At 58.2% G+C, this 26,319-nt stretch overlaps 12 protein-coding genes across 12 annotated transcripts; 6 read left to right on the top strand and 6 right to left on the bottom strand.

The window, feature by feature from the left end:
* Nucleotides 1-450: 450 nt before the first annotated feature.
* ACRALDRAFT_2040979 (uncharacterized protein) lies at nt 451-3,355 on the bottom strand (the record flags this gene model as incomplete). Its single annotated transcript, XM_071021113.1, has 4 exons — nt 451-669; nt 1,027-2,258; nt 2,338-2,588; nt 2,643-3,355. 4 exons carry the CDS (start codon nt 3,353-3,355, stop codon nt 451-453), a joined length of 2,415 nt encoding a protein of 804 aa, XP_070877957.1.
* Nucleotides 3,356-3,876: 521 nt separating this feature from the next.
* Nucleotides 3,877-4,582, top strand: ACRALDRAFT_2017810 (uncharacterized protein; the record flags this gene model as incomplete). Its single annotated transcript, XM_071019908.1, has 7 exons — nt 3,877-3,987; nt 4,016-4,097; nt 4,149-4,275; nt 4,310-4,390; nt 4,435-4,443; nt 4,487-4,520; nt 4,562-4,582. The coding sequence occupies 7 exons, from the start codon at nt 3,877-3,879 to the stop codon at nt 4,580-4,582; spliced, it is 465 nt and encodes a 154-aa protein (XP_070877956.1).
* A 118-nt stretch (nt 4,583-4,700) lies between these two features.
* Nucleotides 4,701-5,798, bottom strand: ACRALDRAFT_2100928 (uncharacterized protein; the record flags this gene model as incomplete). Its single annotated transcript, XM_071023033.1, has 2 exons — nt 4,701-5,090; nt 5,193-5,798. 2 exons carry the CDS (start codon nt 5,796-5,798, stop codon nt 4,701-4,703), a joined length of 996 nt encoding a protein of 331 aa, XP_070877955.1.
* Nucleotides 5,799-6,206: 408 nt separating this feature from the next.
* ACRALDRAFT_1080555 (uncharacterized protein) lies at nt 6,207-8,504 on the bottom strand (the record flags this gene model as incomplete). Its single annotated transcript, XM_071019040.1, has 1 exon — nt 6,207-8,504. One exon carries the CDS (start codon nt 8,502-8,504, stop codon nt 6,207-6,209), a length of 2,298 nt encoding a protein of 765 aa, XP_070877954.1.
* A 469-nt stretch (nt 8,505-8,973) lies between these two features.
* Nucleotides 8,974-9,819, top strand: ACRALDRAFT_1055628 (glycosyltransferase family 2 protein; the record flags this gene model as incomplete). Its single annotated transcript, XM_071015856.1, has 2 exons — nt 8,974-9,074; nt 9,201-9,819. 2 exons carry the CDS (start codon nt 8,974-8,976, stop codon nt 9,817-9,819), a joined length of 720 nt encoding a protein of 239 aa, XP_070877953.1.
* Nucleotides 9,820-10,093: 274 nt separating this feature from the next.
* On the bottom strand, nt 10,094-11,015 carry ACRALDRAFT_2017807 (uncharacterized protein; the record flags this gene model as incomplete). The annotated part of the gene is made up of 2 exons (XM_071019907.1): nt 10,094-10,794; nt 10,850-11,015. 2 exons carry the CDS (start codon nt 11,013-11,015, stop codon nt 10,094-10,096), a joined length of 867 nt encoding a protein of 288 aa, XP_070877952.1.
* Nucleotides 11,016-11,770: 755 nt separating this feature from the next.
* On the top strand, nt 11,771-12,728 carry ACRALDRAFT_2071357 (uncharacterized protein; the record flags this gene model as incomplete). The annotated part of the gene is made up of 2 exons (XM_071022180.1): nt 11,771-11,856; nt 11,930-12,728. Coding segments are annotated over 2 exons (885 nt in total), but the record flags the coding sequence as incomplete, so codon positions are not given.
* A 316-nt stretch (nt 12,729-13,044) lies between these two features.
* ACRALDRAFT_1069096 (uncharacterized protein) lies at nt 13,045-14,926 on the bottom strand (the record flags this gene model as incomplete). Its single annotated transcript, XM_071017631.1, has 2 exons — nt 13,045-14,760; nt 14,900-14,926. 2 exons carry the CDS (start codon nt 14,924-14,926, stop codon nt 13,045-13,047), a joined length of 1,743 nt encoding a protein of 580 aa, XP_070877950.1.
* Nucleotides 14,927-15,006: 80 nt separating this feature from the next.
* On the top strand, nt 15,007-15,260 carry ACRALDRAFT_2017804 (uncharacterized protein; the record flags this gene model as incomplete). The annotated part of the gene is made up of 3 exons (XM_071019906.1): nt 15,007-15,061; nt 15,124-15,145; nt 15,173-15,260. 3 exons carry the CDS (start codon nt 15,007-15,009, stop codon nt 15,258-15,260), a joined length of 165 nt encoding a protein of 54 aa, XP_070877949.1.
* A 1,004-nt stretch (nt 15,261-16,264) lies between these two features.
* ACRALDRAFT_1075292 (uncharacterized protein) lies at nt 16,265-18,744 on the top strand. The gene is made up of 2 exons (XM_071018361.1): nt 16,265-16,958; nt 17,032-18,744. Exons 1-2 carry the CDS (start codon nt 16,360-16,362, stop codon nt 18,689-18,691), a joined length of 2,259 nt encoding a protein of 752 aa, XP_070877948.1. The 5' UTR covers nt 16,265-16,359; the 3' UTR covers nt 18,692-18,744.
* Nucleotides 18,745-19,746: 1,002 nt separating this feature from the next.
* Nucleotides 19,747-20,909, top strand: ACRALDRAFT_1092594 (uncharacterized protein; the record flags this gene model as incomplete). Its single annotated transcript, XM_071019621.1, has 3 exons — nt 19,747-19,774; nt 19,850-19,907; nt 19,946-20,909. 3 exons carry the CDS (start codon nt 19,747-19,749, stop codon nt 20,907-20,909), a joined length of 1,050 nt encoding a protein of 349 aa, XP_070877947.1.
* A 1,308-nt stretch (nt 20,910-22,217) lies between these two features.
* Nucleotides 22,218-25,677, bottom strand: ACRALDRAFT_2040972 (uncharacterized protein; the record flags this gene model as incomplete). Its single annotated transcript, XM_071021112.1, has 4 exons — nt 22,218-23,620; nt 23,685-23,735; nt 23,793-25,052; nt 25,344-25,677. 4 exons carry the CDS (start codon nt 25,675-25,677, stop codon nt 22,218-22,220), a joined length of 3,048 nt encoding a protein of 1,015 aa, XP_070877946.1.
* Nucleotides 25,678-26,319: the final 642 nt, after the last annotated feature.

Below are 26,319 nucleotides of genomic sequence, written 5' to 3'. Positions count from 1 at the left end.
CAAGCGCCGCGGCCGACAAGGGACTTTGAACCGAAGCAAACATGTTCAAAGCGGCATGTGAGCAACGCCAAAGTCTTACCGCCCCCAGCTATCGAGCAAGGCAGAGTAGGATCTATCCCGCGAGTTACCCATGCACCCGGCTCGCGAAACGCCTTCGCACATCATCTGACTTGTAGTGTTCATGCTCTTCAAAAAACGCAACCCCATCTTATTGCTGTGGAGAAAATAATTGAATTGGAGTCTTGGCCGTGTTCTAATTCTGCTGTTGGTATACCAATATGCCTCCACTAAATTATTCGGAAGAGCGCCGTTACTGAACCCCAGCCCGGCGCTGAAATGCGTCCACTCGGCCGGTGAACTGCAACAGTTGCAGGGCCAACCTCCCCAGAGCCCGTAACATTACAGATCTATCACGCATGTCCACTTCCAACCCGATGTCTTGCAGACAGGTCAGCGCCTGGCCGTGGTCCTTGACGTGAAGAAAGGGTGCTTGAGCGCATCCACTGGCTTGATTCGTTTTTCCGGGTTCAACGCGAGACAATGCTCGAGCAGGTCGATGAAATGGTTCAGATCCCTGCTTTCGGCGTCGTCCATGCCCGCCGATGCAGCCATCAACCGGGTCCGCAGGTCTCGGGTGGGTTTGACAATCGCCAGGGTCCGGACGGTCGTCTGTAAGGACGTAACAAGTCAGTATAACGAGCGCTTGCAGGGCTATACGAAAGGAGCTGGCATCGACAGAATTGATTCAAGAAAGGAAAAGTCAACCAAGTGTGGTGTGGCCCCCAAAATGGCCGCCGAGAAGGTTGCTTCATCGGACAATCAAGCGGGGCCACGACTGCGGCCCTGGTCAGCGCTTGGTGACACCCCCTGAAGGCCAGTGTTGGCGGCCCAGAATGCTGGGACTGACATTACGTGCATAAAACTCGCAAGTCGACAGTCGACAGGGGTCTCATTGACGGCACTTGGAGGACCAGAGGTTTCCAGACAAAAATAGAAACGAGGCAACAAAGCAAAAGCAAAACGTACCTTTCCGAGCGCCTTGTCGTGCTCAACACTGAGAAAGTTACCCAGCTCGTCGAAATGCAGGCCGGAGAGCTCGCCCCGCTTGTACAGCTTGGGGGTGATCCTGCCGCGAATCTCCATGATGGCCTTGAGCATCTGGTTATTGCTGTTCCCCGTGAACAGAATCTTGCCCGTGTACAGCTCGTAGAGCGTGCAGCCGATGGACCACATGTCGACGGCATAGTCGTACGGCATGCCGAGGATGATCTCCGGCGCGCGGTAGAACCGGCTGACGAGATACGGCGTAATCTCGTTGTGCGCCGTGGCGGCGTCGGACTTGTCAATGGCCGTCCCCAAATCGCAAATCTTGAGCACGTTGCGGCTCTCGTTGACCAGGATGTTGTCGGGCTTCAGGTCGGCGTGGATGATGCTGCACTTGCGCATGTGGGCGAGGCCGACGAAGATCTGGTGTGCGTAGGCCCGGGTGGCGTTGAGGTTGATGCCCACGTTGTTCCCAAACTTGCGCAGCACCTCTCGCAGGTTCAGGCTGAGGTTCTCAAAGGCCATGCAGAGGTGGCCCTTGTGGTCAAAGTGCCTCTCAAACCTGATGATGTGCTTGCGGTTGTCGGGATCGGCATCGTTGAGCTTCTGGAGGATGGAAATTTCTGTAAACCCGCCTTTTCTCAGCGCGTCGTTGTTCCGCATAATCTTGACGGCGACCAGCTTCTTCGTCGTAATGTCGAGCGTCCTGGCAACGCCCGAGAACATGCCTCTACCGAGCAGCGACTGGACCTGGTACCGCCCGTTCATAATCTCGCCGATTCGAATCTTGTAGTACCCGTCCTTGTCGTGGTCTTCGAGGAGACCACCACCCGGGGCCTCGGCCTGGTCCTCCTCTACTGCTTTCACCTCTGTCGGCTTTGGGGCTGCATACTTTTCTTCGTCAAAGTCGTCGGCAAACATGTCGTCGTCGTCGTCGTCCTCATCCTTTGCGGGCTTGTCTTTCACCTCGTCCTCGTGCACTGGTTTTTGCGGTGAGACCTGCGGTTGGACCTCGCCGTGGAGTCCCACGTTACCGTGCCTCAGCCCATCGCGTTTTTCGTCTTCTTTCATGTCGAAAGTCGGATCGTAGGTGGCGGCGGACGGCCCATCGTCCTCGGGGTCTTTGACTGCGTGGCGGTTCATCAAATCCGTCTCGTTCATGATGTCGAGAGCTGGCGAGCGCACGGCCGGAGGGGAATTCGGTGATCGGGTGTCTAATGTTGTTAGTTGTTAGTAGTGCTTGGGCAAATGGAGCCCGGAAACAGAGCGAAGAGGAAAAAAATGAAAACATACCCGAATGAGAAGAGTCGGCATCCATCGACGCAGGTGTGCTCTGTTGGGTCGGGCCTGGAGAAGAGACGGACGACCTATCAGCTGCATGAACTGCGTGAACGAGGAGCGGCGTCGCAGAGCTGGACTTGGCCAGGAGTTCTGCTCGTCGGCGTCTTCGTCGTTCGATTTCGGCGTCTTCGTCGATGACCTCCTGTTCTTCAAAGTCCGGGTCTGGTACAGGCTCTTGCTGCGACCCAGAGTCCTGGGCGGACCTACGTCTTGTGGTTAGATAGGGCGAACCGACAACCGACTGACGGGACACGTACTTCTCTGGGTGGTCTCTGCCGGACGGCTGCTGTGTCTCATTGGCATGGCCTTTTCGAGGTTTAGCATCATCTCTGGGATTACGCGAGTCCTCTCCTACTGTGACCCTTCCGGACGGGGCATGGCCATTTCGGTCGACCCGTTCTTCATGGGCGTCACGACCGCCGTCTCTCGGAAGACCATCGGAACGGCCGCCGGGCCGTGCATCGTCCCTCCTATATCGATCGTCTCTTGGCCTCCTGTCGTGCGGGTACCGGTGGGGAGATGGGCTTCGGAAGCGGGCTCTCTTGTCGGGGTAGCGATCACGGTCTCTGTCTCTGCCCCTGTCCCTGGGACGATCCCAATCCCGATCCCGACCGGGCGAGCGGTCGACGTCGTCGTAGGAGAGGCCCGGGCGGCGGTAGGACGAATCGCGATCGTAGTCCTCGTAGTGCACCCGAAAGCGGCGCGTGTCATCTCTGTATCTCCGGTGATCGCGATCATCGCGGGTTCGTTTCAGGGCCCGCGGGGTCGGGGAGCGGCTGTACCGCGAAGAGCGGTAGTGGCGGGGGCTGGAGCCGTTCGCGTGCTCGGGAGACCTGGAGCGCGAGTGTCCATCTCGGAGTCTGTCTGGACGGTCAACACCGTTTCCCTCAAACTTCTTTGGCGATGAAGTTGCCTTCAAATTTATAGAGTCATGCTCAAGGATTTCTCCCTCGTCCGAGCTTGACGCCATGATTGGGTCTTTTGATTTCTCTGTGATTCTGCAGGGGAGTTTGGTGTTTCCCTGCCTTGAAAGTTGAAAGTACACAAAAAACAGGAGCTTCTTCTTCCGTTCCGACAAAAGGGGATATCCCCGAGTCTTTATGTTGACGAGACAAGAGGAACGTGTCAGCAGAGATCTCTCAAAGGCTTTTGTGTGACGGCAGGAATCGAGGCGAACCGGAAGACTCTTGTCGACTCAGCTCATGGAGGCAAGCCGCGAGAGCTGTCGGTGACGATTAGGTGAGTCGGTGAAAAGGAACAATCTGCACGAATGGTCAAGTTGCTGGAGATGACGGACGGTAGTGTGCGGGATAGTTGATGATGGGAAAGAGTATGGAGAGCGGAGACTGAAAGGTGGGTGATGATGTCGTTTGACAAACGCCAAAACCTCGTCGCCAGAAACATTATACGGTAAGGGGGGCGAATGACGCACTAACCGGATATGGATTGATGTTACGTTTAAGTGGATATACGTATAACTGCATACATAACATGCCCCACCTTCTCACCGCCCCTTTCTGCCGCCCCACCCGTCCCGTGATTTTGGCGAGGGGCAGTTTTTGGCCGGGCGCGGGCCTCAACTTTTGCGACCATATTTACTCGGTCGACAGAAACAACACTTGCGCCCAAGAGACCATTTGCTACATTTCCACACAGAAACTTACCCAACTTTAGACAACACTTCACTGCGAAATATAACATGAACCGACAAGGTAGGTTCGAGTCCTCTTTACTAAGCGTAACGTGCAACTGACGCGACTCAGGTGGCAAGGCCAAGCCTTTGAAGGCCCCCAAGAAGGCGGTCCGCGAGCTCGACGAGGACGACAAGGCTTTCCTCGAGAAGAAGAGAGCTGGTACGCAAAACATTCGCCTTGCATCCCCTCCAACGACGTTCCCCTTCAAGACCGCGAATGCATACTGACAGTCGTGTGACGCCCTACAGAGGAGAAGGCGCGCAAAGAAATGGCGGCCAAGGCCACTGGCAAGGGCCCGCTTACTTCCGGCGGTATCAAGAAGAGCGGCAAGAAATAAAGACCGAATACAATACAGCGAGATGAGGTGATGGCTTGGACTCGGCGTTGAACATGCATGGGGCCACAAGCGACGTGAGCGTGCTTCTTACGCGGAGCGCAGGAGTCGGGACTTTTGGTTTTCAGGCTTAAACAATTCGGGACAGGAATTCCCAACCGATGCCTAGGAATAGGAAAAGAACATTGGACTAAGAAACACTGGCCAGCTCTCTATGATGCGTGCAATGTCGCTCTATTGTGCACAAACGGGGGCGAAAAAAACAAAACAGGACGTATACTTTCGGTTTAACATTCAGCAGCCATCCCTCCGTGGTGGTAATCGAACGCCTTGCCCATGCCCACGCAGTGTGTCGCGGCCGCAGCCAGGACGAAGAAATGGAAAATCTGGTGCGAGCTGCCCCAAATGTCGAACCTCCGCGGGAATCTCCTCTCGGGCCAACGTACGGCGTAGATGAAGGCGCCGATGACGTACAGCGCGCCGTGGCCGACGACCCAGCTGAGGCTCATGCGCCGCTCGAGCGCGTCGCGGCCGTACAGCTTCAAGCCGTGCACGACGGGCACGATGCCCGAGAGGCCGAGGGCGACGAACATGGCGGCTCGGACGGGTCGCCAGGCTGGTGTGCGGAAACGATCCATCCATGCGGTTATTCCGCATCCCAAGCCGAGGAGGGTGATCTTTGACACGTTAGTTGGGGAGGTTGGGGTCAAGGGCAGGTGATGATAAATAGATAATACAAGGAAAGGAAGAAAGAAGAAGGGAAGAAGAATAGAACTTACAATAGACTGATACATCACCATCAACTCCGGATCGCACCGAAATCCGTAATACAAAGCCGGGACATAACTCCCAACAATGAGCAACACAATGCCCGCATAGTCGAGCTTATTCCCCCAGCGCGCAACGGCAGGGGAATGATTGCTAAGGGTGTGAAAAGTGGCGCTCATACCAAGGCAAGCGACGGCGCCGGCGAAGAAGCAGGCAAAGACCAGCACATCGGCGCGCGAAGCCGTGGCGTAGCGCGGGGCAATCTCATGGCCGAGGAAGACGGCGCCGTAAAGCCCCGCGGCGGCCAGGAGGACGAACAACAGCGCGCCGACGAGGTGCGACCAGATGTTGACGGTCTCGTTGTGCAGGTAGGCCAGGCTGGCGAGGGAGGCGCGGTACGACGACGACGCTTGGCGGTAGCCCGTCAGGAGGAAGGTGTTGTCGCGCTGCCACGCGGGGAGGTCGTCCCAGGTGAGCAGGCGGATGCGGACGCGGCCGTGTTGTTCTTGTACGGCGACGAGTTTGGGGTCGGGGGCGGGGTTGGTGACGGTTGTGAGGACGGTTGCGGTCGGGCCGCGCCGGTTCCTGGGGCCGTCGCTGGAGGTGACGGATGGCATTTCCACCGAGTTGAGGTATGTTTGTCTGGGCGACTGCGAGAGTAGGTCGGAATGTGAAGATGATAAGACAGAGGTCAAAGACTTGAGATTCTCAACACGTTCCGATTTTCTGGCGCCATTCCAGTCGCAGGTTGTCACCCAAGCCACTCGTATTCTCAATTTCACATGTGTTTTTCCTGTTTTGTTGGGAAATCCACTCAAGAATCAGCGAGTTCTCCTTGTCCGACCTTGTCCGAGTGGAGTGGAGCCTCGGGCGGGCCGGGAATCAACTGCCGGACGGAACCAACTGGCGTTCGGAAAGCTGTTCTTCACATATAGTCGGGGAGCTGGAGCAGCGAGAAGACTGGATATACCTTAACGAAAATGATGCAGTTTATTCCACTCATGGGTATCTTAAAAATCACACTCCTAATGGTCCACACCCAAATCCAAGACCCTCACCAGTCCAGACGCCATGGCCATGCCCGCCCAGCAAGCAAAGTCGATATTCGGATTCCACGCCATGGCCGTGGTCCGGGAAAGCGGCTCTTGTAGGATCACCTTGGTCGGATCCGAGTACAGCCCAAACTCCTCCTCCCGGTTCCCGTCCCCCGCCGCATTCCTCGCCGCATTCCCTCGTCCACTCCCCTTATCCGTGGACTTGTGCCGCGACCTCCTTCGCGTGCCCTTGCTCTTCTTCTGCGCCTGGCCCATGTGCACCAGCGCCCTGGGTCCGTGGTTGAGCGTGGCCTCGAAGCCCTGTAGTATGCGCGAGACGCCTCGGAACGGTGGCTTGTGGGCGGTGGTGGCGGCAGCAGCGGCAGTAGTTCCGACGCCATTCTTCTCGGCGAGAACAGGGACCGTCTGCAAGCGCGTAGCAGGGACGTGTTCGTGTTCGAGAATCTTCACCTTGTGGCCAGGCGGGTAATGCCGCGGCGCGAAGATGCGGTTCATCGGGTTGCAAGCCCACACGGAGCCGTCGAGCAGGGCGACCAGGAGGAACGGGTGGTGGAAGCCGACGGCCAGGGCGGTCGGGGCGGCGTCCCCGTCAATGACCTTGCGCATGGTGGTGGCAAAGGCGCGCGAGTGGACAAAGGAGACGGTGGTGTTGAGCGGGCTCGACGAGGCGGTGAGGGAGAAGAAGCCCTGGAGGTGGTCGCACCACTGCAGGAGGTTCGACTGCGTCACGGTCGACGGGTTGGTCTGGCAGGTGGTCTCGGACCCCGGGTCGAGGAGGTCGAGGAGGGTCATGAGCCCGCTGACGGGCGTCGAGGCCACGAGGTGCGGGTGCGACGGGTAGGCCGAGGCGATGTGGATGACGTGGGTGTTGTGGGCGGCGTGGCGGGCGAGGCAGCACCGCGGGGCGAGGGACCAGAGGGCTACGGTGCCGTCGCTGTGTCCTGTGGCGATGCGGTTGACGCCGGCCCAGGAGAAGCATGTCACGTCGACCGAGGTTTCGTCGTCGTGGCCCAGGGATACTAGCGGTTTGTCGAGTTTTTCTAGTGGCTGTGAGCATGGTGGCATGGATAGGAAAAGAATGGAATGAGGAATCCTACCATAAAGTGAGGGGCCGTCTCGCTCTGGGTCTGGCTCGTCGATGGACAGGACGTGGACATGGCCGTCTCCCGAGAGCACGGCCAAAACGCCGAGATGACCATCCACTATAGAAGGTACCGGACACCACTCGACTTTCTTCACCCTGCCCCAATCAAAACACAAGGCCTGGGCGAGGCGCGGTGGTTCCTTCGACGGATACATAACCCCGTTATCCGCTTGGAGGCCATGGAACGCCCATAGCTGGACGATGCCTCGTTTCTGTTCCTCGCTCGACGGAGTGTGCTTAGCGGCCTCGCGTGCGTCAAAGTCCTGGTCGGTGTGCGGAACCACCGCCAAGGCGAGGATCTGAGTGATGGACTTGGTCCTGGGAGCCCAAGCCATGGACGTGACGATGCCCCCGACGTCGAACATCCAACCCGCTGGTTTTTCTCCAGACCGGGCCGCCTCGCCACTGCCATTATCAAACGGCAAACCGTCTTGACCGAGGGTGATGCTCTGATGGTGGGTGAAAGTGAACTCTTTCTGGGAGACGTGAGAGATATACGGTCCGATGAGAACGTTCAAGTCGGCAATCGGGCGAACGAGGTAAGGGCCCGCCTCGTCCTCACTCAACCCCCGGCCCGTCTGCCCTTTGCCCTCGCGGCGCAGATGGTCTCGAAAGCGACGGAACCAGTCCCCCTGCGCGACAGCCTGGGCCAACTCAAAGCCGTCGGCCACCCACGGGGTCGGCTCGGGGCACCTGTCCTGGTCGAGGAGCTTGGACGGCAGCACTTCGTAGTTGCGCCAGCGGCTGACCATGCGCTCGGCGGCGGCCACGGCGCCCTTGTCGGGGCCGTAGAAATCCTCGCAGAAGCAGGTGCGGATCCAGCCGCTGAGGACGCCATAGTACCAGCGGGTTTGCGTCAGGCGGGCGGAGGGGGGGTACTGGGCCAGGGCATTCGGGTCGGCGCTGGGCGGCTGCTTTTTCGTCTGTCTGCTCGGTGCCTTTTGGCTGGCGGGGCGCCTCCCTTTTCTCCTGGGAAGAGAATCGTAGTCTTCGTCGGAACTGATTTCGAGTTTGATCACGTCGTTTTCGTCTTCGGCTTCCGAGTCGGGGGGGACGAAGTTTTCGTCACTGTCTTCCGCACCAGATGCCTGGTATGGCACGCTTTGTTGGTCATCGAGGTCCATAACATTCTGTTAAAGAGGGCTAGTGTGAAGAGGGGGCGGGTTTCTCATGTTCATGAGTTGAGAGTTGGAAGATGAGAAATACGTTGTAGGTAGGTCGTGATTCACGATGCAGGTGTTCGTCGGTACTTCTTTGGATGTACTTTCAGTTGCTTAGTAATATAGTACCTACACCCGTGTACCTTTTCTCAGGGGCGTTGAGGTTCGTGCCGTGTACCTTACCCTTGTCATGTACTCGCCCGGATTATTACCTACCGGGATGGAACGTCAACAGGACACGGACGCGATCGTCGACACAAGACCGGCTTCGTCCACGACACACAAAGCCAACTTCACCACCCTCCTTTCCCGCCACCTGACGTCTATTTCCCGACACGCTTCCATTCGCTCGTTTGATCCGTTGCCCCGTTTCCCACCAGAAGCCGAACTCGAACTCGAACTCGACCGCCAGCTCGACCCCTACGCCGAAGCCATGGCTCCAAAGAACAAATACTCGGTCATCCTGCCGACCTACAATGAGCGTCGCAACCTCCCCATTGTCACCTGGCTGCTCAATCGCACCTTTACCGAAAAGTAAGGCCCATCTCTTCCCATCTCGTCCCATCTCTTCCCCTTCTTCCATGCTTTCCTGCAATTGGCCCTCCCTCCGGACTTCTTCCCCATTCCTCTGCGAACCCTAAGCTGACGTCTCCCTTCCAGCAACCTCGACTGGGAACTCATCATCGTCGACGACGGCTCCCCGGACGGCACGCAGACGGTAGCCGAACAACTCGTCAAGGCGTACGCGCCGCACGTACTCCTCAAGCCGCGATCCGGCAAGCTGGGCCTCGGCACGGCGTACGTGCACGGGCTGCAGTTCGCGACGGGCAACTTTGTCATCATCATGGACGCCGACTTTAGCCACCACCCCAAGTTCATTCCGCGCATGGTGGCGCGGCAGAGCGAGGGCGACTACGACATCGTCACGGGCACGCGGTACGCGGGCGACGGCGGCGTGTACGGCTGGGACCTCAAGCGCAAGTTTGTCAGCCGCGGCGCCAACCTGTTCGCCGACACGGTGCTGCGGCCGGGCGTGAGCGACCTGACCGGGTCGTTCCGGCTGTACAAGAAGGCCGTGCTGGAGAAGGTGATCCGGAGCACGGAGAGCAAGGGCTACACGTTCCAGATGGAGATGATGGTGCGTGCCCGGGCCATGGGGTGCACGGTTTCCGAGGTGCCCATCAGCTTTGTCGACCGCGTGTACGGCGAGAGCAAGCTTGGAGGGGATGAGATTGTGGAGTATGCAAAGGGTGTTTTGAACCTTTGGTTGAAGGTTTAGTTTCTTTTTTTGTCTCCTTTTCTTTTATGATACGGCCTGCGGTTTGGCGTTGGAGGGGCAATACAAACAACTAACCCACAATACCATATCTTAATTTTGCAGCTATAGTCTCGATGTGTAAGTGATGTTTGAACAGGCAACAGGGAAACAACGGGAAAAAAGAATAAACGACACTGAAGACCGACAATTAGTTCAATCATAATCATAAATCGACTAGCTTCCTCTATTGTATTAATCATACAGCTCCATGCCCCTTTTCTTTCCCATCCCCACCCTACATATTCCGACCACCAGTCACCATAATGGTCTGCCCCGTCACGTAGCTGAACAGCGGGCTGGCGGCCGCCAGAATGCTAGCCGCGGCCTCGGTGGCGGTACCGGGTCTCCGCAGGGGGATATCAGCGTGCTCCTCGCCGGCAGCAGCGGCCTGCTGGGCAGTCGGGATCCCGAGGGCGATCTTCTGGCCGTCGGGCCCGGTGACAAAGGCGCCCTTCTCCTTGGCGTCGGTGAGGCGGGTCTTGATGTGGCCAAAGGCGATGGTGTTGGCGCGGACGCCGAAGGCGGGCCCCCACTCGCGGGCGATGGTCTTGGTGAAGCCGACGATGCCGGCCTTGGCGAGGGCGTAGTTGACCTGGCCGGCGTTGCCGTGGACGCCCGAGGTGGACGAGATGTTGACGATGGAGCGGTTCTCGCCGTCGCGGACGCGGAAGTAGGGGGCGGCGGCACGGACGAGGCGGAAGGGCGCCGTGGCGTGCAGGGCGATGATGGTGTCCCACTGCTTGTCGGACATTTTGTGGATGACGCCGTCCCACGTGTAGCCGGCGTTGTTGACGATGTGGTGGATCTTGCCGTTGCCAAAGGCGGCGGCCTCCTTGACGAGGGTTTCGATGTAGGCCGCGTCTAGGATGTCGCCTGCCACGCAGATGGCCTGGCCGCCCGACTTGTTGATGTTCTCGGCGACGGCCTTTCCTTTTTCTGGAGTAGAGCGGTTAGTCGGAATGTGTCTATACACAAGGAAGAAGAGGCATACCGGCGTCAATGTCGGAGACAATGACCTTGGCACCCTCGTTGGCGAAGAGGCGGGCGGCTTCGGCACCGATACCCTGGCCGCTGCCTGTGATGATGGCAACCTGGCCGGCCAACATCCCCTTGGGGTAGTTGAGGTGGCCGGCAAGCTGAGATACGCGGTCGGACATTGTCACGGAGGTTGAGGGTAAAGCTGCGGCCGACAGAGCAACAAAGATTGATGGGAATTTGGAGGGAAGACTAGGACTGTGAATGAAGAAGCAGATGACCAACAACGAGCTTTATGAAAAAAGGAATCGACAGCGAACAAGCTCAGCATGGAGCTCGTCGCGAGACATGCGCCGTCTTAGCTCATCGTTCCGCGCATGGTCGGGATGCGCAGCCGAGGTTCCCCGCGGCTTCACTTTTCCGCCCCTCTCCCCAGGCGGTACTTTTCATTGGATGGTGGGTGTGGGACTCGGGGTCGGGATTCGTTGGTCGGTCGGCGGTGCTGTCCTGGACCGGAGCTGTCTACTTCGTAGTATACGAGCCTGTGATAGCGTCGAGACGATTCCTATTTTCTGGAAATAATAAATATCACGACGGGAGACTGGAGTTTGCTATGGAATGAAGAAGTTAGGTACGTACAGTACCTAGGTACAGCACCTTACGAATAATTACTCTACTTCTTGTTAGGTACCGCCGTATTGTCGGATAAAAGATACGCCTCAAACACCCTCGGCACTTGACTTTGGCACTTCTCGCCCCGGTTAAGTGCTTAAGCGAAATCCGGGGTAAAAAGGCACGACCCGCTGACCTAATCAAGTGCCCCTCTTTTCGGCAAGGCTAGAGCTTCCTTTCCCACTTGGCCTCCTGCTCATCAACCGCACATCTCATCCTGGCTCTTTCGACCATGCGGCGGGGCCAAGGACGAGGACGAGGACGAGGTCCTTCGCGTCCTTGGGGAAGACTCAAACCCGTCGATCAAGACCCCCTCGAGAGCTTTGGTTTGCCGTCCAAGGGAGACACCAGGTATGTCTTGTTGTCGTTTCCCGTCTTGCCGGCATTGTCATCGTTTCCGTCTCCTTGTCACTGACTCGTTCAGACTGCTTGATTTCAAGACCCAGGAGAGCTACTACACCAAAATCGTCGAGCGGTACATGACCTTTTGTTCCGACGCGGGCCAACGTGACGAACTTCTCCGCCGCTTCGCCTCCCTCGAACTCTCCAGTCCTTCCATCCCATCACAGCCGACGACGCCGACGACGACGCCGCCATCCTCACTCTCCCCGCCGTCGCCCACCGACCCCACAGCCAAACCAATCTCCGACATCCTCCCCGCCCTCCGCAAGCTCCGCGAAGGCATAGTAGCCTCGCACCGCGCCGACGACTTTGCCCTCCAAGTCTACCTCTTCAACATCCGCCTCTCCGTCCTCGTCAAGCACCCCGAGTCGTACCACCCGGCCATCCTCCACCTCCTGCGCGCCCTGCACCCGCGCCAGCCGCTCACCTCGCTCGAACACGCCGAGGTCGTCGCCTACCTCGTCCTCGACGCCGCCTGCCGCCGCGCCGACCTCGCTGCCGCTTATGCCCTGCGCGCCCGCCACAACCTGCGCGATACCAAGGTCGACGCTGCGCTCGCTGCCCTTGCACACGACAACTACGTCGCCTTTCGGAGGGTGCGACGCGCCGTCGACGGCCACCGCGCACGTTTGATGGAGTTCGCCGAGGACGAGATGCGGACGCATGCGCTCAAGTGCCTGGGTCGGTCGTACTTGGCTGTCGATCGGCCGTTTTTGGAGAGGTGTACAGGGGCAACATGGGAGATCTTGACGGCGAGGGATCGTGTGGGATGGGAGCTGGAGGGGGACAAGGTTGTTATACGGAGGGTCAGGGGGCGGTGAGTCCCCGGTGGTCAACATCAACAGTCTTTACTTGGGCGCTGCATGGGTTGTATTCGTGAGTTGTATTGATACCCCTGGCGCTACGGTCGCTCTGCCGTGAAATGTTAATCACGGGATTAGAATAATTAGAATACAGTCGTCACAAGCAAGGTATGGATACTTTTTTCCGCTTTTTCCGCTTTTTTTGTCGCCATTTCCCCCCTTTCTTGCTCCTTTTCCCCCCCTTTTTTTTTTTTTCTTTTTTCCCCCTTTTTTCCCCCTTTTCCCCCCCCCCCCCCCCCCCCTTTTTTTCCCCTTTTTTCCCCTTTTGAGGCCATCACGAAAAATCGGGATTATCGAGAAGGACATAGCCGGAATTCTTGGAAACCACGCGAGGCATCCGAGTCTGCTCCCTCTCTTTCATCGCACGCCGCCAAATGACGAGGCGCCAGTAGCGGCAGCGCGTCCAGTCATACATGTGCTCCACGCCGGACATGGTGGGAAGCACGGGCGTGTGTCCGGGGTAGGTGTACAGGCGCCTGTCGTCGAAAATGGACGAGGCCCGCTGCCGGTAGACGCGAAGTAGAAGCTGTGTGCGAGGCCAGTCCATACGCAAGCTACCAAGTTCTCCGACGTCTGGCCAGCAGTCCATGCAGCGGGGCGGGTCCCGTTGGGAGGCCCAGGCGCCCATGTAGAACAGGGGAGAACAGTCCGTCATTGACAGGAATCGATCGGGGCCGACAACCTGGGGCTCTAAGCTGTCCCAGAGGGTTGGGGGCGGTCCGCCCAACGAGGGATCCAAGCCAGACGGCTGGCAAATCTTCCAGACGGGGCCGGTTTTCGTCATCCATTGACCGCCGCGGTGCACTTGCGTGAACTGCTCGTAAAAGACGGAGCATGGATGCTTAATGACCACGTCCCCCGGCCCGAGCCGCGCCCACTTGTTTTCCTCCATCAGCAGGCTGGGCATGCGGCCCAGCAGCCCCGTGAAACACGCCAGGGCGGATATGAAATGCGTCCCTCTGATGCATTCTGAAGCCAAGGCCGGACACGTCCGCCCGGGGACCATTTCGTTGTGCAAGGCCATCTCGGGGTGGAAGCACACGTCGTAAGGGAACAGGAGGCCCTTTTCCGGGTTGGGATTACGCCTATCGTGGGGATAGGAGTCGAAGGGTAGGTCCGGGAGGGTGGTGTGGGTGCAGGACCACAGGAGGGCGCCGTGGAGCGACCTGGCGTACTCGAAGACGCTGAGCATCGCCTCCGACTCGACCGACGGGCACAGCCGGCCCTCGTACCTGTTGATGTAGTCCCAGTCCCAAAAGGGATGGTCGTCGGGATTAAACCGGGCAGCTGGGGATTTGCCCGGGGACGGCTCCGTCATTGGGTCGGTCCACTCGCATGCCAGCGGCCAGTTGTTCCAGAAGGCCCGGCAGATGAGCTCGAACCGCAGGAAGGCTCGGTAGCAGCGGTACTTTTCGGCGGGGCGGAGAGCGGTGACGTCGAGCCGTCTGGCCACGTTGCAGTCCATGAAGCGCAGGTGGGTGTGCCTTGAATCGGACGACGACGACGCCGCCACGGGCAACGGCGCCATGTCGGGGAGGCATACGTAGGCGTGGGGCAGGTAGGGCGCGGCGGCCTTGGAGATGTAGTCGCCGGCAAACACCTCGAGGCGCCAGGTGAGGATGCGCAGCTTGGCGATGGTGGGGGAATGTCTCTCCTGGAAGGGGTCGGGGAGTTGGTCGGCCACCAAGCGGGTCATGAGCTGTTCGGCTGGCCTCCTGGATGGGGCCAGCTGCGGCGCGGGCGACATGACGACGGCCACGGCATGTCGGAAGAGGTCTCCCGGAAGACTGTTCTTGATTATGGCATCGTCGATTCTTCTTCGGAAGACGATGCGCTGCTGAAGCATGATGGGGGACGCGCGGGTGAGACGGAAGAGGTCGGCCCAGCACGAGAGCCGGACGAGGATGTGTACCCGCAGTTCGGCGGGGAGGTTCTCAAAGGGATCCATCGGAAGCGAGTTGAGTATGCTGGGCTGAGGCAAGGAAAGATGCTGGACAGGACGTAAGTTATCAAGTACGAAGTATGCGGATGAAGAGGAGATGGCCAAGGTCAACAACAACCTTCGTGCGAGGAGGGAGGCTCCTTTTGTAGTCGACTGAATTGCTAAACGCAGACTATTGGCAAGCTACCGCCGCCACCGGGAGCAAAATCTTCATGTTGATATTGAGAGGATATTGGGAATAGTCGGCGGAGTATAAAGGTAAATCTTCAGGGGGCGCTGGGCGGCGCATGTGATATGGCTTGCCGTGAGTTTAACGGGCGGAACTCTTCAAAGAATGGCGACGATAATAGTGAGAAGCATGAACTGGCGTTATTAAGGAGAAATCGGACTGATGGTTGTACTGTAAGTGAGATACATATCATAGCCCCAGCTCGTCTTGACCCCTGAATGTGTCTCTCAGGGGCCAGGCAGCCCAACCACCAAAGGGACGACATATTCATCCAGCCCAGTGGCAGTTAGACGACAGTCCTCAGTCTAACCAGGAGTAGAAGAAGGCTTTTTCGATTCTACTTCTATTTTTCTTCACGAATGCGCCTCCTAAGCGGTAATAGGTCCGTCCATGGGAATGGCTGAAGATCACCCGACCGACTGGGTATAGGTGTAGACGCCGACCGTACTGCTGAACCATGCACATGGCAGCCGATTGAAAGCCTTTTCAATAACATAGTTAGCCCACGCCTCTATATAGTTTTGGGCAGAGGGAGAGCAGAGGAGTAAACACGCCAACACGCCAACGCGTCAATACGCCAATAGACAACAGACAACAGACAAGGAGGTGAGGCAGCTCAACATAATGCAATACCCAGAAGCAGTGTAATAGTAAGCCTGTGATAAACAGGCACCGCCCAGTGGGCGAGATTTGAGTTGTGGCTTGTGGAACCTCAAGCCGAGGGAGATTGAGCGAAATCTATTATTCTCACACGTCGTACGGATGATAATGAGCGCAGAGTCTGGTCTGGCATCACACGACACCTCAATTGATGCCATTTGTAAGCAAACAGTCCACTCCTCTATCCTTGACCAGCTTGACCCCTGTCAAGAATCTTTGTCAAATCTGACCAAATCGGGTCAACGCCCGAATAGGAACCTCGCTTTGGTCCCCGGCCCGGCTGTGGCGGCCACGGTGGCGCCCAGGCACGCACGCGAGTCGCGACAAGCCGCCGCCCTATGCAGAGTGGTCCGTCATGGGCATCCCAAGTGCCGCAACGGCGGAACTATCCCGAGTTTGTTCCCTCTTCATCCCACCCAGTGCGAAAGATGCTGCACATGTGCGGCGCGAACCAGGGCAAGGCGCGGGATCGTCGATGCCCAGAATCGAGACGGGATAGGGCGCCGGAGCAGGGGCCCGGAGCAGGGGCCGAGCAGGGATCCCACGGGGGCTCACGTCCCGAGATACTGAAACGAACAATGAATATCAACAGGGCCATTGGACAGTTTTCGCGTCTAGAAATTAGCATCGTCTTTCTTCTCAAATACAACTGTCGATGCCTTTGGCTTTCCCAGAGCCCCAAACTCGGTAGAGTGCCACTGTCGACGCCCCAACGGTCACCGCATCCCTACTAGGTCCTCATACCCAGCTCGGCCACCATGGCTAGGCGAACAGGTCGCCCCCTCCGGGCCTCGCCCTCGAACCTCTTCGCCCACCTCATCGCGGCCCTTCTCCTCCTCCCCCTCGTCAGCGCAGACGGCACCGGCATCCTCGGCGCCGGAAAATGGCTCTACAAACCCGTCTGCGCCCACTCCTGCCGACGCCTCATCAACCTGAGCCCCCTCCTCTGTCAAGAGTCCATCAACGGCACCGACTCGGCCCACCTGGAAACCGCGCCCCCGACGCCCGAATGCCATCTCAAGGACGCGGCCTACATGCGGACCCTGGCCCTGTGCATCGAGCGCGGCTGCGCGAGAGACGGCGTCTACGTGTCGGCCATCGAGGACTACTGGGAGGGACACCTGGCGACGGGCAGCGTGGGCGACAGGTCCCTCGGCATGCAGCCGGTCCGGTCGTACGGCGAGACGCTCCGGCTGGCACACCAGGATGTGCAAGTCATCGGCCGGGAGAATATGCTGTCTGCTGTCAACCGGGAACCTATTAACCAGACGAGCATCATCGATGAGGCGGCCTGGCTTCTGAGCTATAACGGGCAAATGTCGTTCCAGGAGGCGGAATTCGGCCACGGCGAAAACAGGTGAGCGCTGATGTATTCGATGGTGTATTGATCTTTCCATGTCTGCTTCCCGACTAACACCCGACGTGTATAGTCTTATCATCGCCATCACAACCTGCGCCATCCCCATCCTCTTCAGTCTCTTCCGCTTCCTCCCCGCCCGGTCCGTCGCGGCCTCGCGCATCTCGATATGGCTCGACCAACCCTTCTGGGGCCACCGCTACCGCGTCCCCGTAGCAGGCAACCTGGGTATCATGCCCACCCGCAGCCAGGCCCTCTTCATCGCCTACATCCTCATCATCAACGTCTTCCTCGCCATCTTCCCCCTGCATCTCCTACAGCCCAACTACATGGCGCCGTCGCAGGAGCACCAAATCATCTTCATCATCGGCGATAGGACCGGCGTCCTCGCCATGGCCAACTTTGTGGCCCTCTTCCTCTTCGCGTCGCGGAATAACATCCTCTTATGGATCACAAACTGGAGCCACTCGACCTTCCTCCTCCTCCACCGCTGGGTCGCCTACGCCTGTATCATGCAGACCGTCATGCACTCGGTCCTCATGCTGGTCCTGTACGACCGCTTCCACGACACCCACGCCTCCGAGTCGAAACTCGACTACTGGGTCTGGGGTATCGTCGCCACCCTCGCCCTCGTCCTTATGTGGCCCGCCGCCCTCCTCCCCGTGCGCCAGAAGGTGTACCAGGTCTTCCTGTCGACGCACCAGGTCCTCGCCGCCCTAGGCCTGATCGCCACGTTCCTCCACATCTGGTACCTGTTCAAGTATAACTGGGGCTACGAGATTTGGGTATACATCGCCGGAGGGATATGGTTCCTGGACCGCGCCGTGCGTATTCTTCGCGTGGCGTCCAACGGGGTCAGGACCGCGACTGTTACCCCTGTCGGACCGGACGGCGAGTACCTCCGCGTCGAGATTGACGGCGTGGTAGCCGAGGGCCATGCGTACCTCTACTTCCCGACCCTGTCCTGGCGGGTCTGGGAAGCGCACCCATTTTCCGTCTTCTCGTCCTTTACCGGGTCGTCTACCGTCGCCCCTTCCGGTTTGTTGTCAAACGTGGCCAAGGAGAACACGGCGGCGTCTTCGGCGACGGACGTGGAAAAGACCGCCGGACAGAGCGCGCAGAGGACTAGCAGTTCCGCCTCATCCGGCAAAGATGCGGTGCCGGTGGCCACAACGACAGCTGCGACGACAAAGGCAACGGGACCCGCCCGACCCTGCACGACGCTCCTCATGCGGACCCTGTCCGGGGCAACCAAGCTGCTCGCCGACAAGGCGGCCGGCGGTGTCATCTCCCTCCCCGTGCTGGTCGAGTCCTCGTACGACGCCAACCCGTCGGTGCGCAAGCTGGACCGCTGCGCCTCGCTCGTCTGCATCGCCGGCGGCGTGGGTATCACGGCCGTGCTGCCCATCGCGCGGCGCTTCAGCGGTATTCGCACCAGGTTGTGTTGGGGTATGCGGTCGGATGATTTGTTGGGGGCCGCTGCGCCGGAACTGGAGCGTTTGGCTTCGGATCGGCCCGGGGTGGGGGTCGAGACGAGCGTCGGGGCGAGGTTGCCTATCGCCGAGATTCTGAGGGCCGAGCTGCTCAGGGAGGACGAGGTGGGGGATATCGGTATTGTTGTGTGTGGACCGCCGGGCATGGCGGATGAGTGTCGACGGGTGATTGGGGAGGTTGTTGGCGGGGGGAAGGTCAAGAGGGGCGTTGTGTTTGTTGATGAGGCGTTTAGTTGGTGAGCCTGTGCATACGAAGTATATAGCTTCTCAAGGAAGAGCTCATCGAGTGCAGACCTGACTTGGAACTTTCATCCGTGAAGTCAACTCCCAACTCTTAAGACTCAACAATGTCGTAGGAGACCAGTGGCGAGAAAAGGAGTCCACGGATTTATCCCAGCAACGCAGATATCGCCATCATGAACGGATTTGCGCGACAAAGGTTTCGTCTCTCTCTCATCGGGAATCCAGGCGACGTCCCACCGTCCTTCAACACCACGCGCCTGTGCGAACCTCGCCCGTGCGAGACCAAAGCCTAGTACATGCCGCTGATCGGTTGTGCGTCGACAAAGTGGAGGTGACAGGTGACGATGTTCCTGAAGAGTCCCGGACCGTGTGGACGTGTTGACCGCCGCGGGAGCTGGCGACCAGCAGTTAAGGCCGTAGTGAGACGAGCATCACGGGCCGAGGTAGACACAGAGTCGAGAAACACGGCGGGAGTTCCGGGTGAGTTCGAACGGAGGTGCGGCGTATGATTTGTTGTTGAAGAGAATATTCGAAAAAAAGGAAAGAAAAAGAAAAAGAAAAGAAAAGAGAAAACCCCCTGATCACACTGATAGCGAGTTGACCCCCTGTTATCTCACTAGCTGAGAACATCACACTTGACATGCCTTATTAAATCGACCAGTGTATAGAGTAAGTAAATCTCTATATAACAATCTTTGATGCTATATTAAGAAAGTACTTGTTAGTATTGTCCGTCTATACGGTTTATAGATTTTAATAGATTCTTCTTTTGCTTTAGTAAAAAAAAAAAAGAAAAAAGAAATTCGCATCCAGTGCTCCATAAATAGAAAGTATAGCGCGACTCTATAAGTGACAAGTAATTTCCCTATACCCCCGGTCACGCGTTTTTTCAGCCTCTTCTACAAAGTAGCATAACCCAAGAAAATAACAATAAATCTAGTATGCCTTTATAACGCTACACGTTAAAAATCCTTTACATCTTCCGACCTATTTAATAGAATTATATTCAAGCTTTATAAATAGAATACGTAAAGTTACTGTATTTGAACCCAATGGTCACTTCAATGTTTTCATTGACCGGTCGATATATCTCGAGTCGCTGTGCCGCTGAGCTGCATCGTATAGTAATCCGAATACGAGGTCTTCCTTGACAAGGGCATGCGGCTATCATTTCTCACAACGGGTTTTTGGCTTTATCCAATCGTCAACGGCCGTCCACTCATCTACACTTATATTGAATGAATAAAACAGAAATACTCTTGCTTCTTGCTTCTCCTTTCTGTCAACCCTTACTATCACCCTCACTATCACCCTCACTATCACCCTCACTCTCACCTCACCACCAACACCTTACTCCCCCACAATGTCGCCTCCCTCCCCCCAACGGTCCCGGCCCCGGCCCCGGCCCCGGCCCATGCAAGTCCTCAGCCTCGGCCTCCCAAGAACAGGCTCCTACTCCATGTGCCTCGCCCTCACCAAACTCGGCTACCAAAACGTCTACCACGGCCTCCAGGCCATCAACTCCCCGGAGGACTGGGCCCACATGGGCCGCGCCGCCGACGCCCTCTTCCCGACCCTCCCGTCCTACAACGGCCGCGGCATGACCCAAGCCGCCTGGGACGACCTCTTCGGCCCCTGCGACGCCGTCACCGACGTCGCCGGGCCCTTTGCCGAGTCGCTCATCCACTGCTACCCGGACGCCAAGGTCATCCTCGTGCTCCGCGACTTTGAAAAGTGGTGGCCGTCCATGCGCGTCATCCTCACCGCCCTGTTCGGCCCGCTCGCCCTCTTCTTCCGCGACTACCTCGAGCCCCTCGCCGGCATGGACACGAGCCGCAACGTGCAGAAGCTCATGGCGGGCTTCATGCGCGTGCCGCTGCGCGACATTTCTGACCGCGACGTCTTGCCGTGGCTGACCGAGGAGAATGGCAGGGCGGTGTACGACCGCCACAACGACTTGGTGAAGCGGCTCGTGCCCCCCGAGAGGTTGCTGGTCTACCGTCTCGGGGAGGGCTGGGGTCCCATCTGCGAGTTTTTGGGCAAGGATGTGCCCGATGAGCCGTTCCCGCATGGGAACGAGGCGGCGGCGATGAGGAGGACCATTCTGCACGCGCAGATGCGGACGTTTCGCCGTGCTGTTGTCGGGATGCTCCCGTATCTTGTTGGCATGGTCGCTTTGGGAGCCGGCATCTGGCTGGCGTGGGATAGGTTTTGAGAAGAGGCGGTCGGGCGATGGGTAAAGGGGTCATGTTGTTCATATTTTGTTGTCCATCTCAGCGCTATACCATGTTTCTTACTACCTTATATAGGCAAGCCACTCACTGCTTTTCTTTCTCATTAATATGGCCAAATCTTGCTCGTCGCGATGGAGGGAAACGCACCTTAGCCGGCACCTCCGTAGACTTCTAGGCCTTCACAACCTCATCGAGGCACCTCCCACCACAATAGCAACACCACAGGCAACCATACCATGTTCAATACGACTTTGTCTTGCACCTCAAGTCCCAATGTCAGGCTAGTCCGTCGCTCTCACCGATGGAACTCTCCTTGACCAACACATCTCAACTCACCCACCGTCTTGAGCACATCACTGCGTAACGACTACATCTCTGCAAAAACAAGTCACGAGAAACCGGACGACAACACAAGACCTGGCCAAGCACAATCTCGATTAACCAGACTGCTCACATCTCATGCCAAGACTAAAAAAAATCATTCATCTCTCCGTCTCTCGACCATTTCCCTCCCAGCCACCGGAAAATGCCCCCTTATTCCTCCATGCGTGCTCTCAAAATAATTAGAGTCCGGTTGTTCGCCTGTTTGTTTTGTGTCTTGTTTTTTTCTTGTTTGTCCACGTTGGATAACGACCATGCCAAAGCCCGAGCCCTGTTCATTCTGAGCAAAGACAAAGGATGTAACAAAACCCGCCCCCATGCGCGTTAAAAAGAACACCAAGAACAGCAGACAAATAAGAAAAAAAAAGGGCAAAAAATAAAGAGAGAGAAGAAAAGGTGGAAAACCCAAATCTCGTCGAGGCCAGAGATGGCGGACCGTTCCAAACATGTTTCTCCCTCCTTGCCCTTTTCCCCCCTTTTCGTCCTTGAACTTCATTTTTTTTGTTGTGCCGGCATGTTGATCGTACAAAGAGCGTCTCTCTTTCTCGTTCCTCTTCTCCTTTCAAGTCATACACGCCACTCTCGCGGGTGAGTGGAGAAAGCAAAAACCAAGGCACCAGAAAACCTCTCCCCAAAGTGGAAGAAGCCGTTCTTCCCACTTCGTGTCCCCATCCTAGTCGCTGCATCTTCCCAAACCATGCCATCGACTTGGGGAAGAAATCGAGTCGAGCGTTTGTTGCCACACGGGGAGAAAAACAAAAGAGCATTAAGAGCGGAAAGAGTGCCATATAGAGGCAAAACTAAGCACGTCGACGTGTGGACTCGGGCCCCAAGAAAAAGGTTAGGAGGGGACGGGAGAAAATCGGTCGTCAATCGGAGTAGATCCGGATCTTGCGGTGGCCACTCTCCTAGTGGTAGTTACCACCCCAGCCGCGCTGCTGCCCGCTGCCGCCGTAGTAACCGCTGCCGTAGCCCTGACCGTATGAGCCGAATCCGGCATTGCCGTGCTGTCCGCTAGCGCCGCCCATGCCGTAGCCACTGCCCCCGTGGACGCCGTGGCCCTGCAGGTGGCTCGGGTAGCCGCCATACCCACCCATCTGCGAGCTCGACTGCGGGGGCGGGAGACCCGACTGGCCGGCCGGGTTGTTCTGCGTAGCCGATCCAGGGCGCGCACCGCCCAGCGACGGCGAAGGGCCAGATACACCAGTCTTGCCTTCACCGAAAGGCTTCAGATCATCGTTTGTGGATCCGCCCGCCGTCGGTTGCGTCGACGCATTGTATCCCTGGCCGGCGCCGGATTGCGTCGGGAAAGACGACGATCCCCCACGTGCAAACGAGTCCTGGATCCCACCAAAGCCGCTGCCTCCCAATCCGGCAGGGTTGGTCGCCTGCGCCGAGCCAGCGCGTCCGTAGTCACCGCCCAGACCCGAGCCTAGGGCGCTATCGGCACCTCGGTGGAGAGACGACTGACCGCCAAAGCCGCTGGCCGGCGACGATGCGTGTTCATAAGGGCCCTGTGGGGACATGCCGTACGGGGCGTACATGCCACCCTTGCCGTACGGAGCACCGTATCCGCCCTGTTGACCAAAGTGTCCGCCGTAGCCCATGTAGTTCGAGTAGTAAGGGTTATTGTAGTACGGATGGCTTCCGTACGGGTAATTTTGCTGGCCGTGGGTCTGAGGCTGCGATCCCTGACCCGTGCCACCGGCAGCAGCAGCGGCGCCACCCTGCTGTTGCTGCGATTGCGTCGTGGGGTTGGGCGTCGTGTGGCCGCTGTTTTGCGCGTCGCTCGCGACGGCCCCGCCGTAGCGCGACTGATTGTGCAAAGCACCACCGCTCTGGGGGTACTGGCTGATGTTCTCGGCTTGCGATGCGTTGGCGTTATATCCGCCAAACGCTCTCTGCTGGCCCGAAGCCGCATCTTGCTGCTGCTGGCCTTGTCCACCTTGTTGGCCGTACGGCTGTCCATAGTAGTTGTACGGTCCGCGACCATGCTGCTCCGAGGTGTAATACGACGAGTATTCGCCAGGAGCAGAGCTGTAGGCGCCGCCCGGTTGCTGGGTCTGCTGCTGGCCTTGCTGCTGCGGCTGTTGTTGCTGAGCCTGCGCCGGCTGTTGTTGCGGCTGATTGGGCTGCTGCTGTTGTTGGGTCGGCTGGCTGGGGAAGCCGTCAAGTTGGCCCTGACCGGACGAGGCCGGAATCTGCTGGGCAAAAGGATCGAGGGGCTTTTGACCGAAAGAAGCCGCATCCTGCGAGGGTGGTTGGCCGAATCGAGAGTATTGCGCCGGTCCCTGAGGTGCGTTTGCGGGAGCTGAGAATTGCGTCAGCATACGAACAAATGGGAACAAGCTCATGCATGCGATCACTTGACCTACCTTGCGACGCAGGAGCCGCTTGAGGGGCAGCAGTAGAGGTGGCGGGAGCCGCTGATATCATATTAGCATGCGGCTTGAAGGGAGGCTGGGGGCCACGGGGAAAGGTACCGGCAGGAGCAGCAGCACCAGTGCTGACCGGGCCGGCCACGGCGGCAGAGGCCGCAGGGGGGCCCGCCTTTTGCTCACCGAAAGCATCGGGAATCGCCGGCTGGGGCGGGGCGGGGGGAAGAGAAGCACGGGGAAGAGCGACGGGAGAGTCGGCAGGCGGTTGGGCGCGCGTCTCGGGCTCTTCGCGATCACCATCAATGTCTTCGTCGCCACCCAGGCTGAAGGCGCCAAACTGAACGGCGGCGCGGTCAACTTCACGGTTGCCAGGCATACGAACGGCCTCCTCCTGGTCGAGAACCCTGCGCTGGAAGCTGGGCGTGCGGGGGGCGCCGCCAGTAGTGGCCTTCAAGGCCGAGGCGGCGTATCCACTGGCGGGGGCGGCAGGGATGGCGGCAGCGGCGCGGGCGGCAGTTTGGTGCTGGTGGTGCGAAGCGGACAGCGGGGTGGCAGTAGCGCTGGCCGAATTGAAACGGGGGTCCCACGAGTCGGCCGCGGTGCTCGCGGCGGTCTGGGTCGCGGGAGGGTGCGAAACATCGTCGACCTGCTCAAGATTGGTCTCAGTAAGTTGGTCCTGGGAAGGTGGCAAAGCCACTTCGGGTTCGACGACGGCAGTAGGTACTTCAGCTGTAGTGGCTTCTTCTTCTTGAGGTCTGGGAGCCGCTTCTTGGTGAGGCTCGGTCTGGGATTGCGGTTCGGCTTCGGGCTCGGCGTTGGCTTCGGGCTCGGGCTCGCTGGGAGCGGCAGGCGGTAAGGGCTCGATGGTCTCAACAGGCTTGGGGGCCGGCGCCTCCTTGGGCTTGGCCACGGGCTTGGGAACAGTGGACTGGCGGAGCATGCTGGCCCACGTCTTGGGGCCACTGGAGGGAGCCGGGGTAGAAGCAGGAGCGTCGTTGGTAGTCACATCAGCGGCAGTGGCAGCGGCAGCGGCAGCGGGTGCGGTTTCGCCGACGGTGTCGGCACCCTGGGGCTTCGCATCCCATACGGTGGATTCCTCGGTCGGCACGGACAAGCGCTGGTCCTCCTTGTTTGAACGAGCCCCGTTTGTGGTGACAGCTTGCGAGGACCTGCCCCGACCACCACGGCCTCCCCTATCGCTAGTTCTTCCGCGGCCACGACCGCTCTCAGAGACATGACGACCGCCGCGAGCCGGCTTCGAAGTGGACATGGACGAATCGTTGATGGAACCGGCAGCGGTGGAATCCTTCTTGTTACGAGGAGCTTTCTTCGATTTGGAAACCTCACCCCATTGGGAGATGGTGCCTGGGCGACGAGTGACGTTAGCATGATTGACCAGGAGAGATGATTCGGGTAAGGTTTGGAGAGTGGGGAGATGAAGAAAATGAAGATGGGGAATGTGACCACGCGACACAAATGCACGATGCGGAGAACAGGTGCAAAATTGAGAAAAAATGGACAAATCCGGAATGAAGAGAGGCCATGACTAGGAAGGCAAGGGAGATGGGAGAAACATGAAAAGCATGGGAATGAGGGCCTTTGTAAAGGCGGTGGGTGAGAATCAAAGGGCCAGCATAAAGGAAAAGCGCAACACACCTTCAGCAATGCGCGTGGCGGCTTCGGTTTCGTCGCCATCGGTTTCCTGAAGAGCAAAGAGAATATCGACCTCGGACCATTCAGGGAACATTTCCTTGATCAAGGGTGTCTTGGAGCCATAGAGCTTTTTGAGCTCGCCGATGGCGCCCTGCTCGTCGTCGCCAAACGCGCTGGGATTATCCGTCTCGGTCTTGGATTCGGCCTTGTCGTGTGCATGGGCGTGGCCATTGGGACGACCGCCCGAGCGACCGCCACGACCGGACAAACCACCTCTTCCACCGCGTCCGGAGCCTCTGCCGCGCGAGGCGGCAGGCCGCGCCTGGACGTCAGACATGAGTAATTGAGGGGAGGAAAATTATGATAGAGGAGGAAGAGGGGAAACGGTGGTCCGCCTTTGTGGTGAGCGAGACCAAGCCTGAGAGAGGTGGGGAGGAGGGCGTTGAAGCTGGTCCCGACGGTGGCGAGACAGCTTGAGAAATGGTAGAGATGCAACGATGGCAGAGCTGCGTGGTGGAGACCGAAGGAGGTTAGATGCGAAGAACGAAAAGGAAACAAGAAGGGAAAAAGGGGGAGAAAAATAAAAAGGAAGCAGAGGATTGACGGAAGAAAATGGCGTCGTCGCCAAAGAAAAAAGGGTGGTGGCTGTGGGTTTAGGTCAGGTGGTGATGAGTCGAGGCTGGGAGGGAGGGGAGGATTAAGAAGAAAGCGACGGGAGAAGATGTTTTGTGCAGGTGCAGGGCCCAGCTTAGCTCAGAAAAAGTTGATACCTTGCACGTCAAAGACGAAGCCTGAGCCGAGAGGCAGGTACTTGCACCCACACCTATTTGCACGCTTAAAATAGGTACCTCGTCCAGCCAAGGTCAAAGTATCGTACCAAGGTAAAGTACCAGGGTAAGTCGAACAAAGCCACGCACAACAAGCCAGCCAACGAGTGGCAAGAGTGGAGTTTGGAGGTATCTAGACAAAGTCTCAAAGG

The sequence above is a fragment of the Sodiomyces alcalophilus genome (genome assembly GCF_042370955.1).
Source record: "Sodiomyces alcalophilus JCM 7366 unplaced genomic scaffold ACRALscaffold_2, whole genome shotgun sequence".
NCBI lineage: Eukaryota > Fungi > Ascomycota > Sordariomycetes > Glomerellales > Plectosphaerellaceae > Sodiomyces > Sodiomyces alcalophilus.
This window is presented reverse-complemented; position numbering and strand designations above follow the sequence as displayed.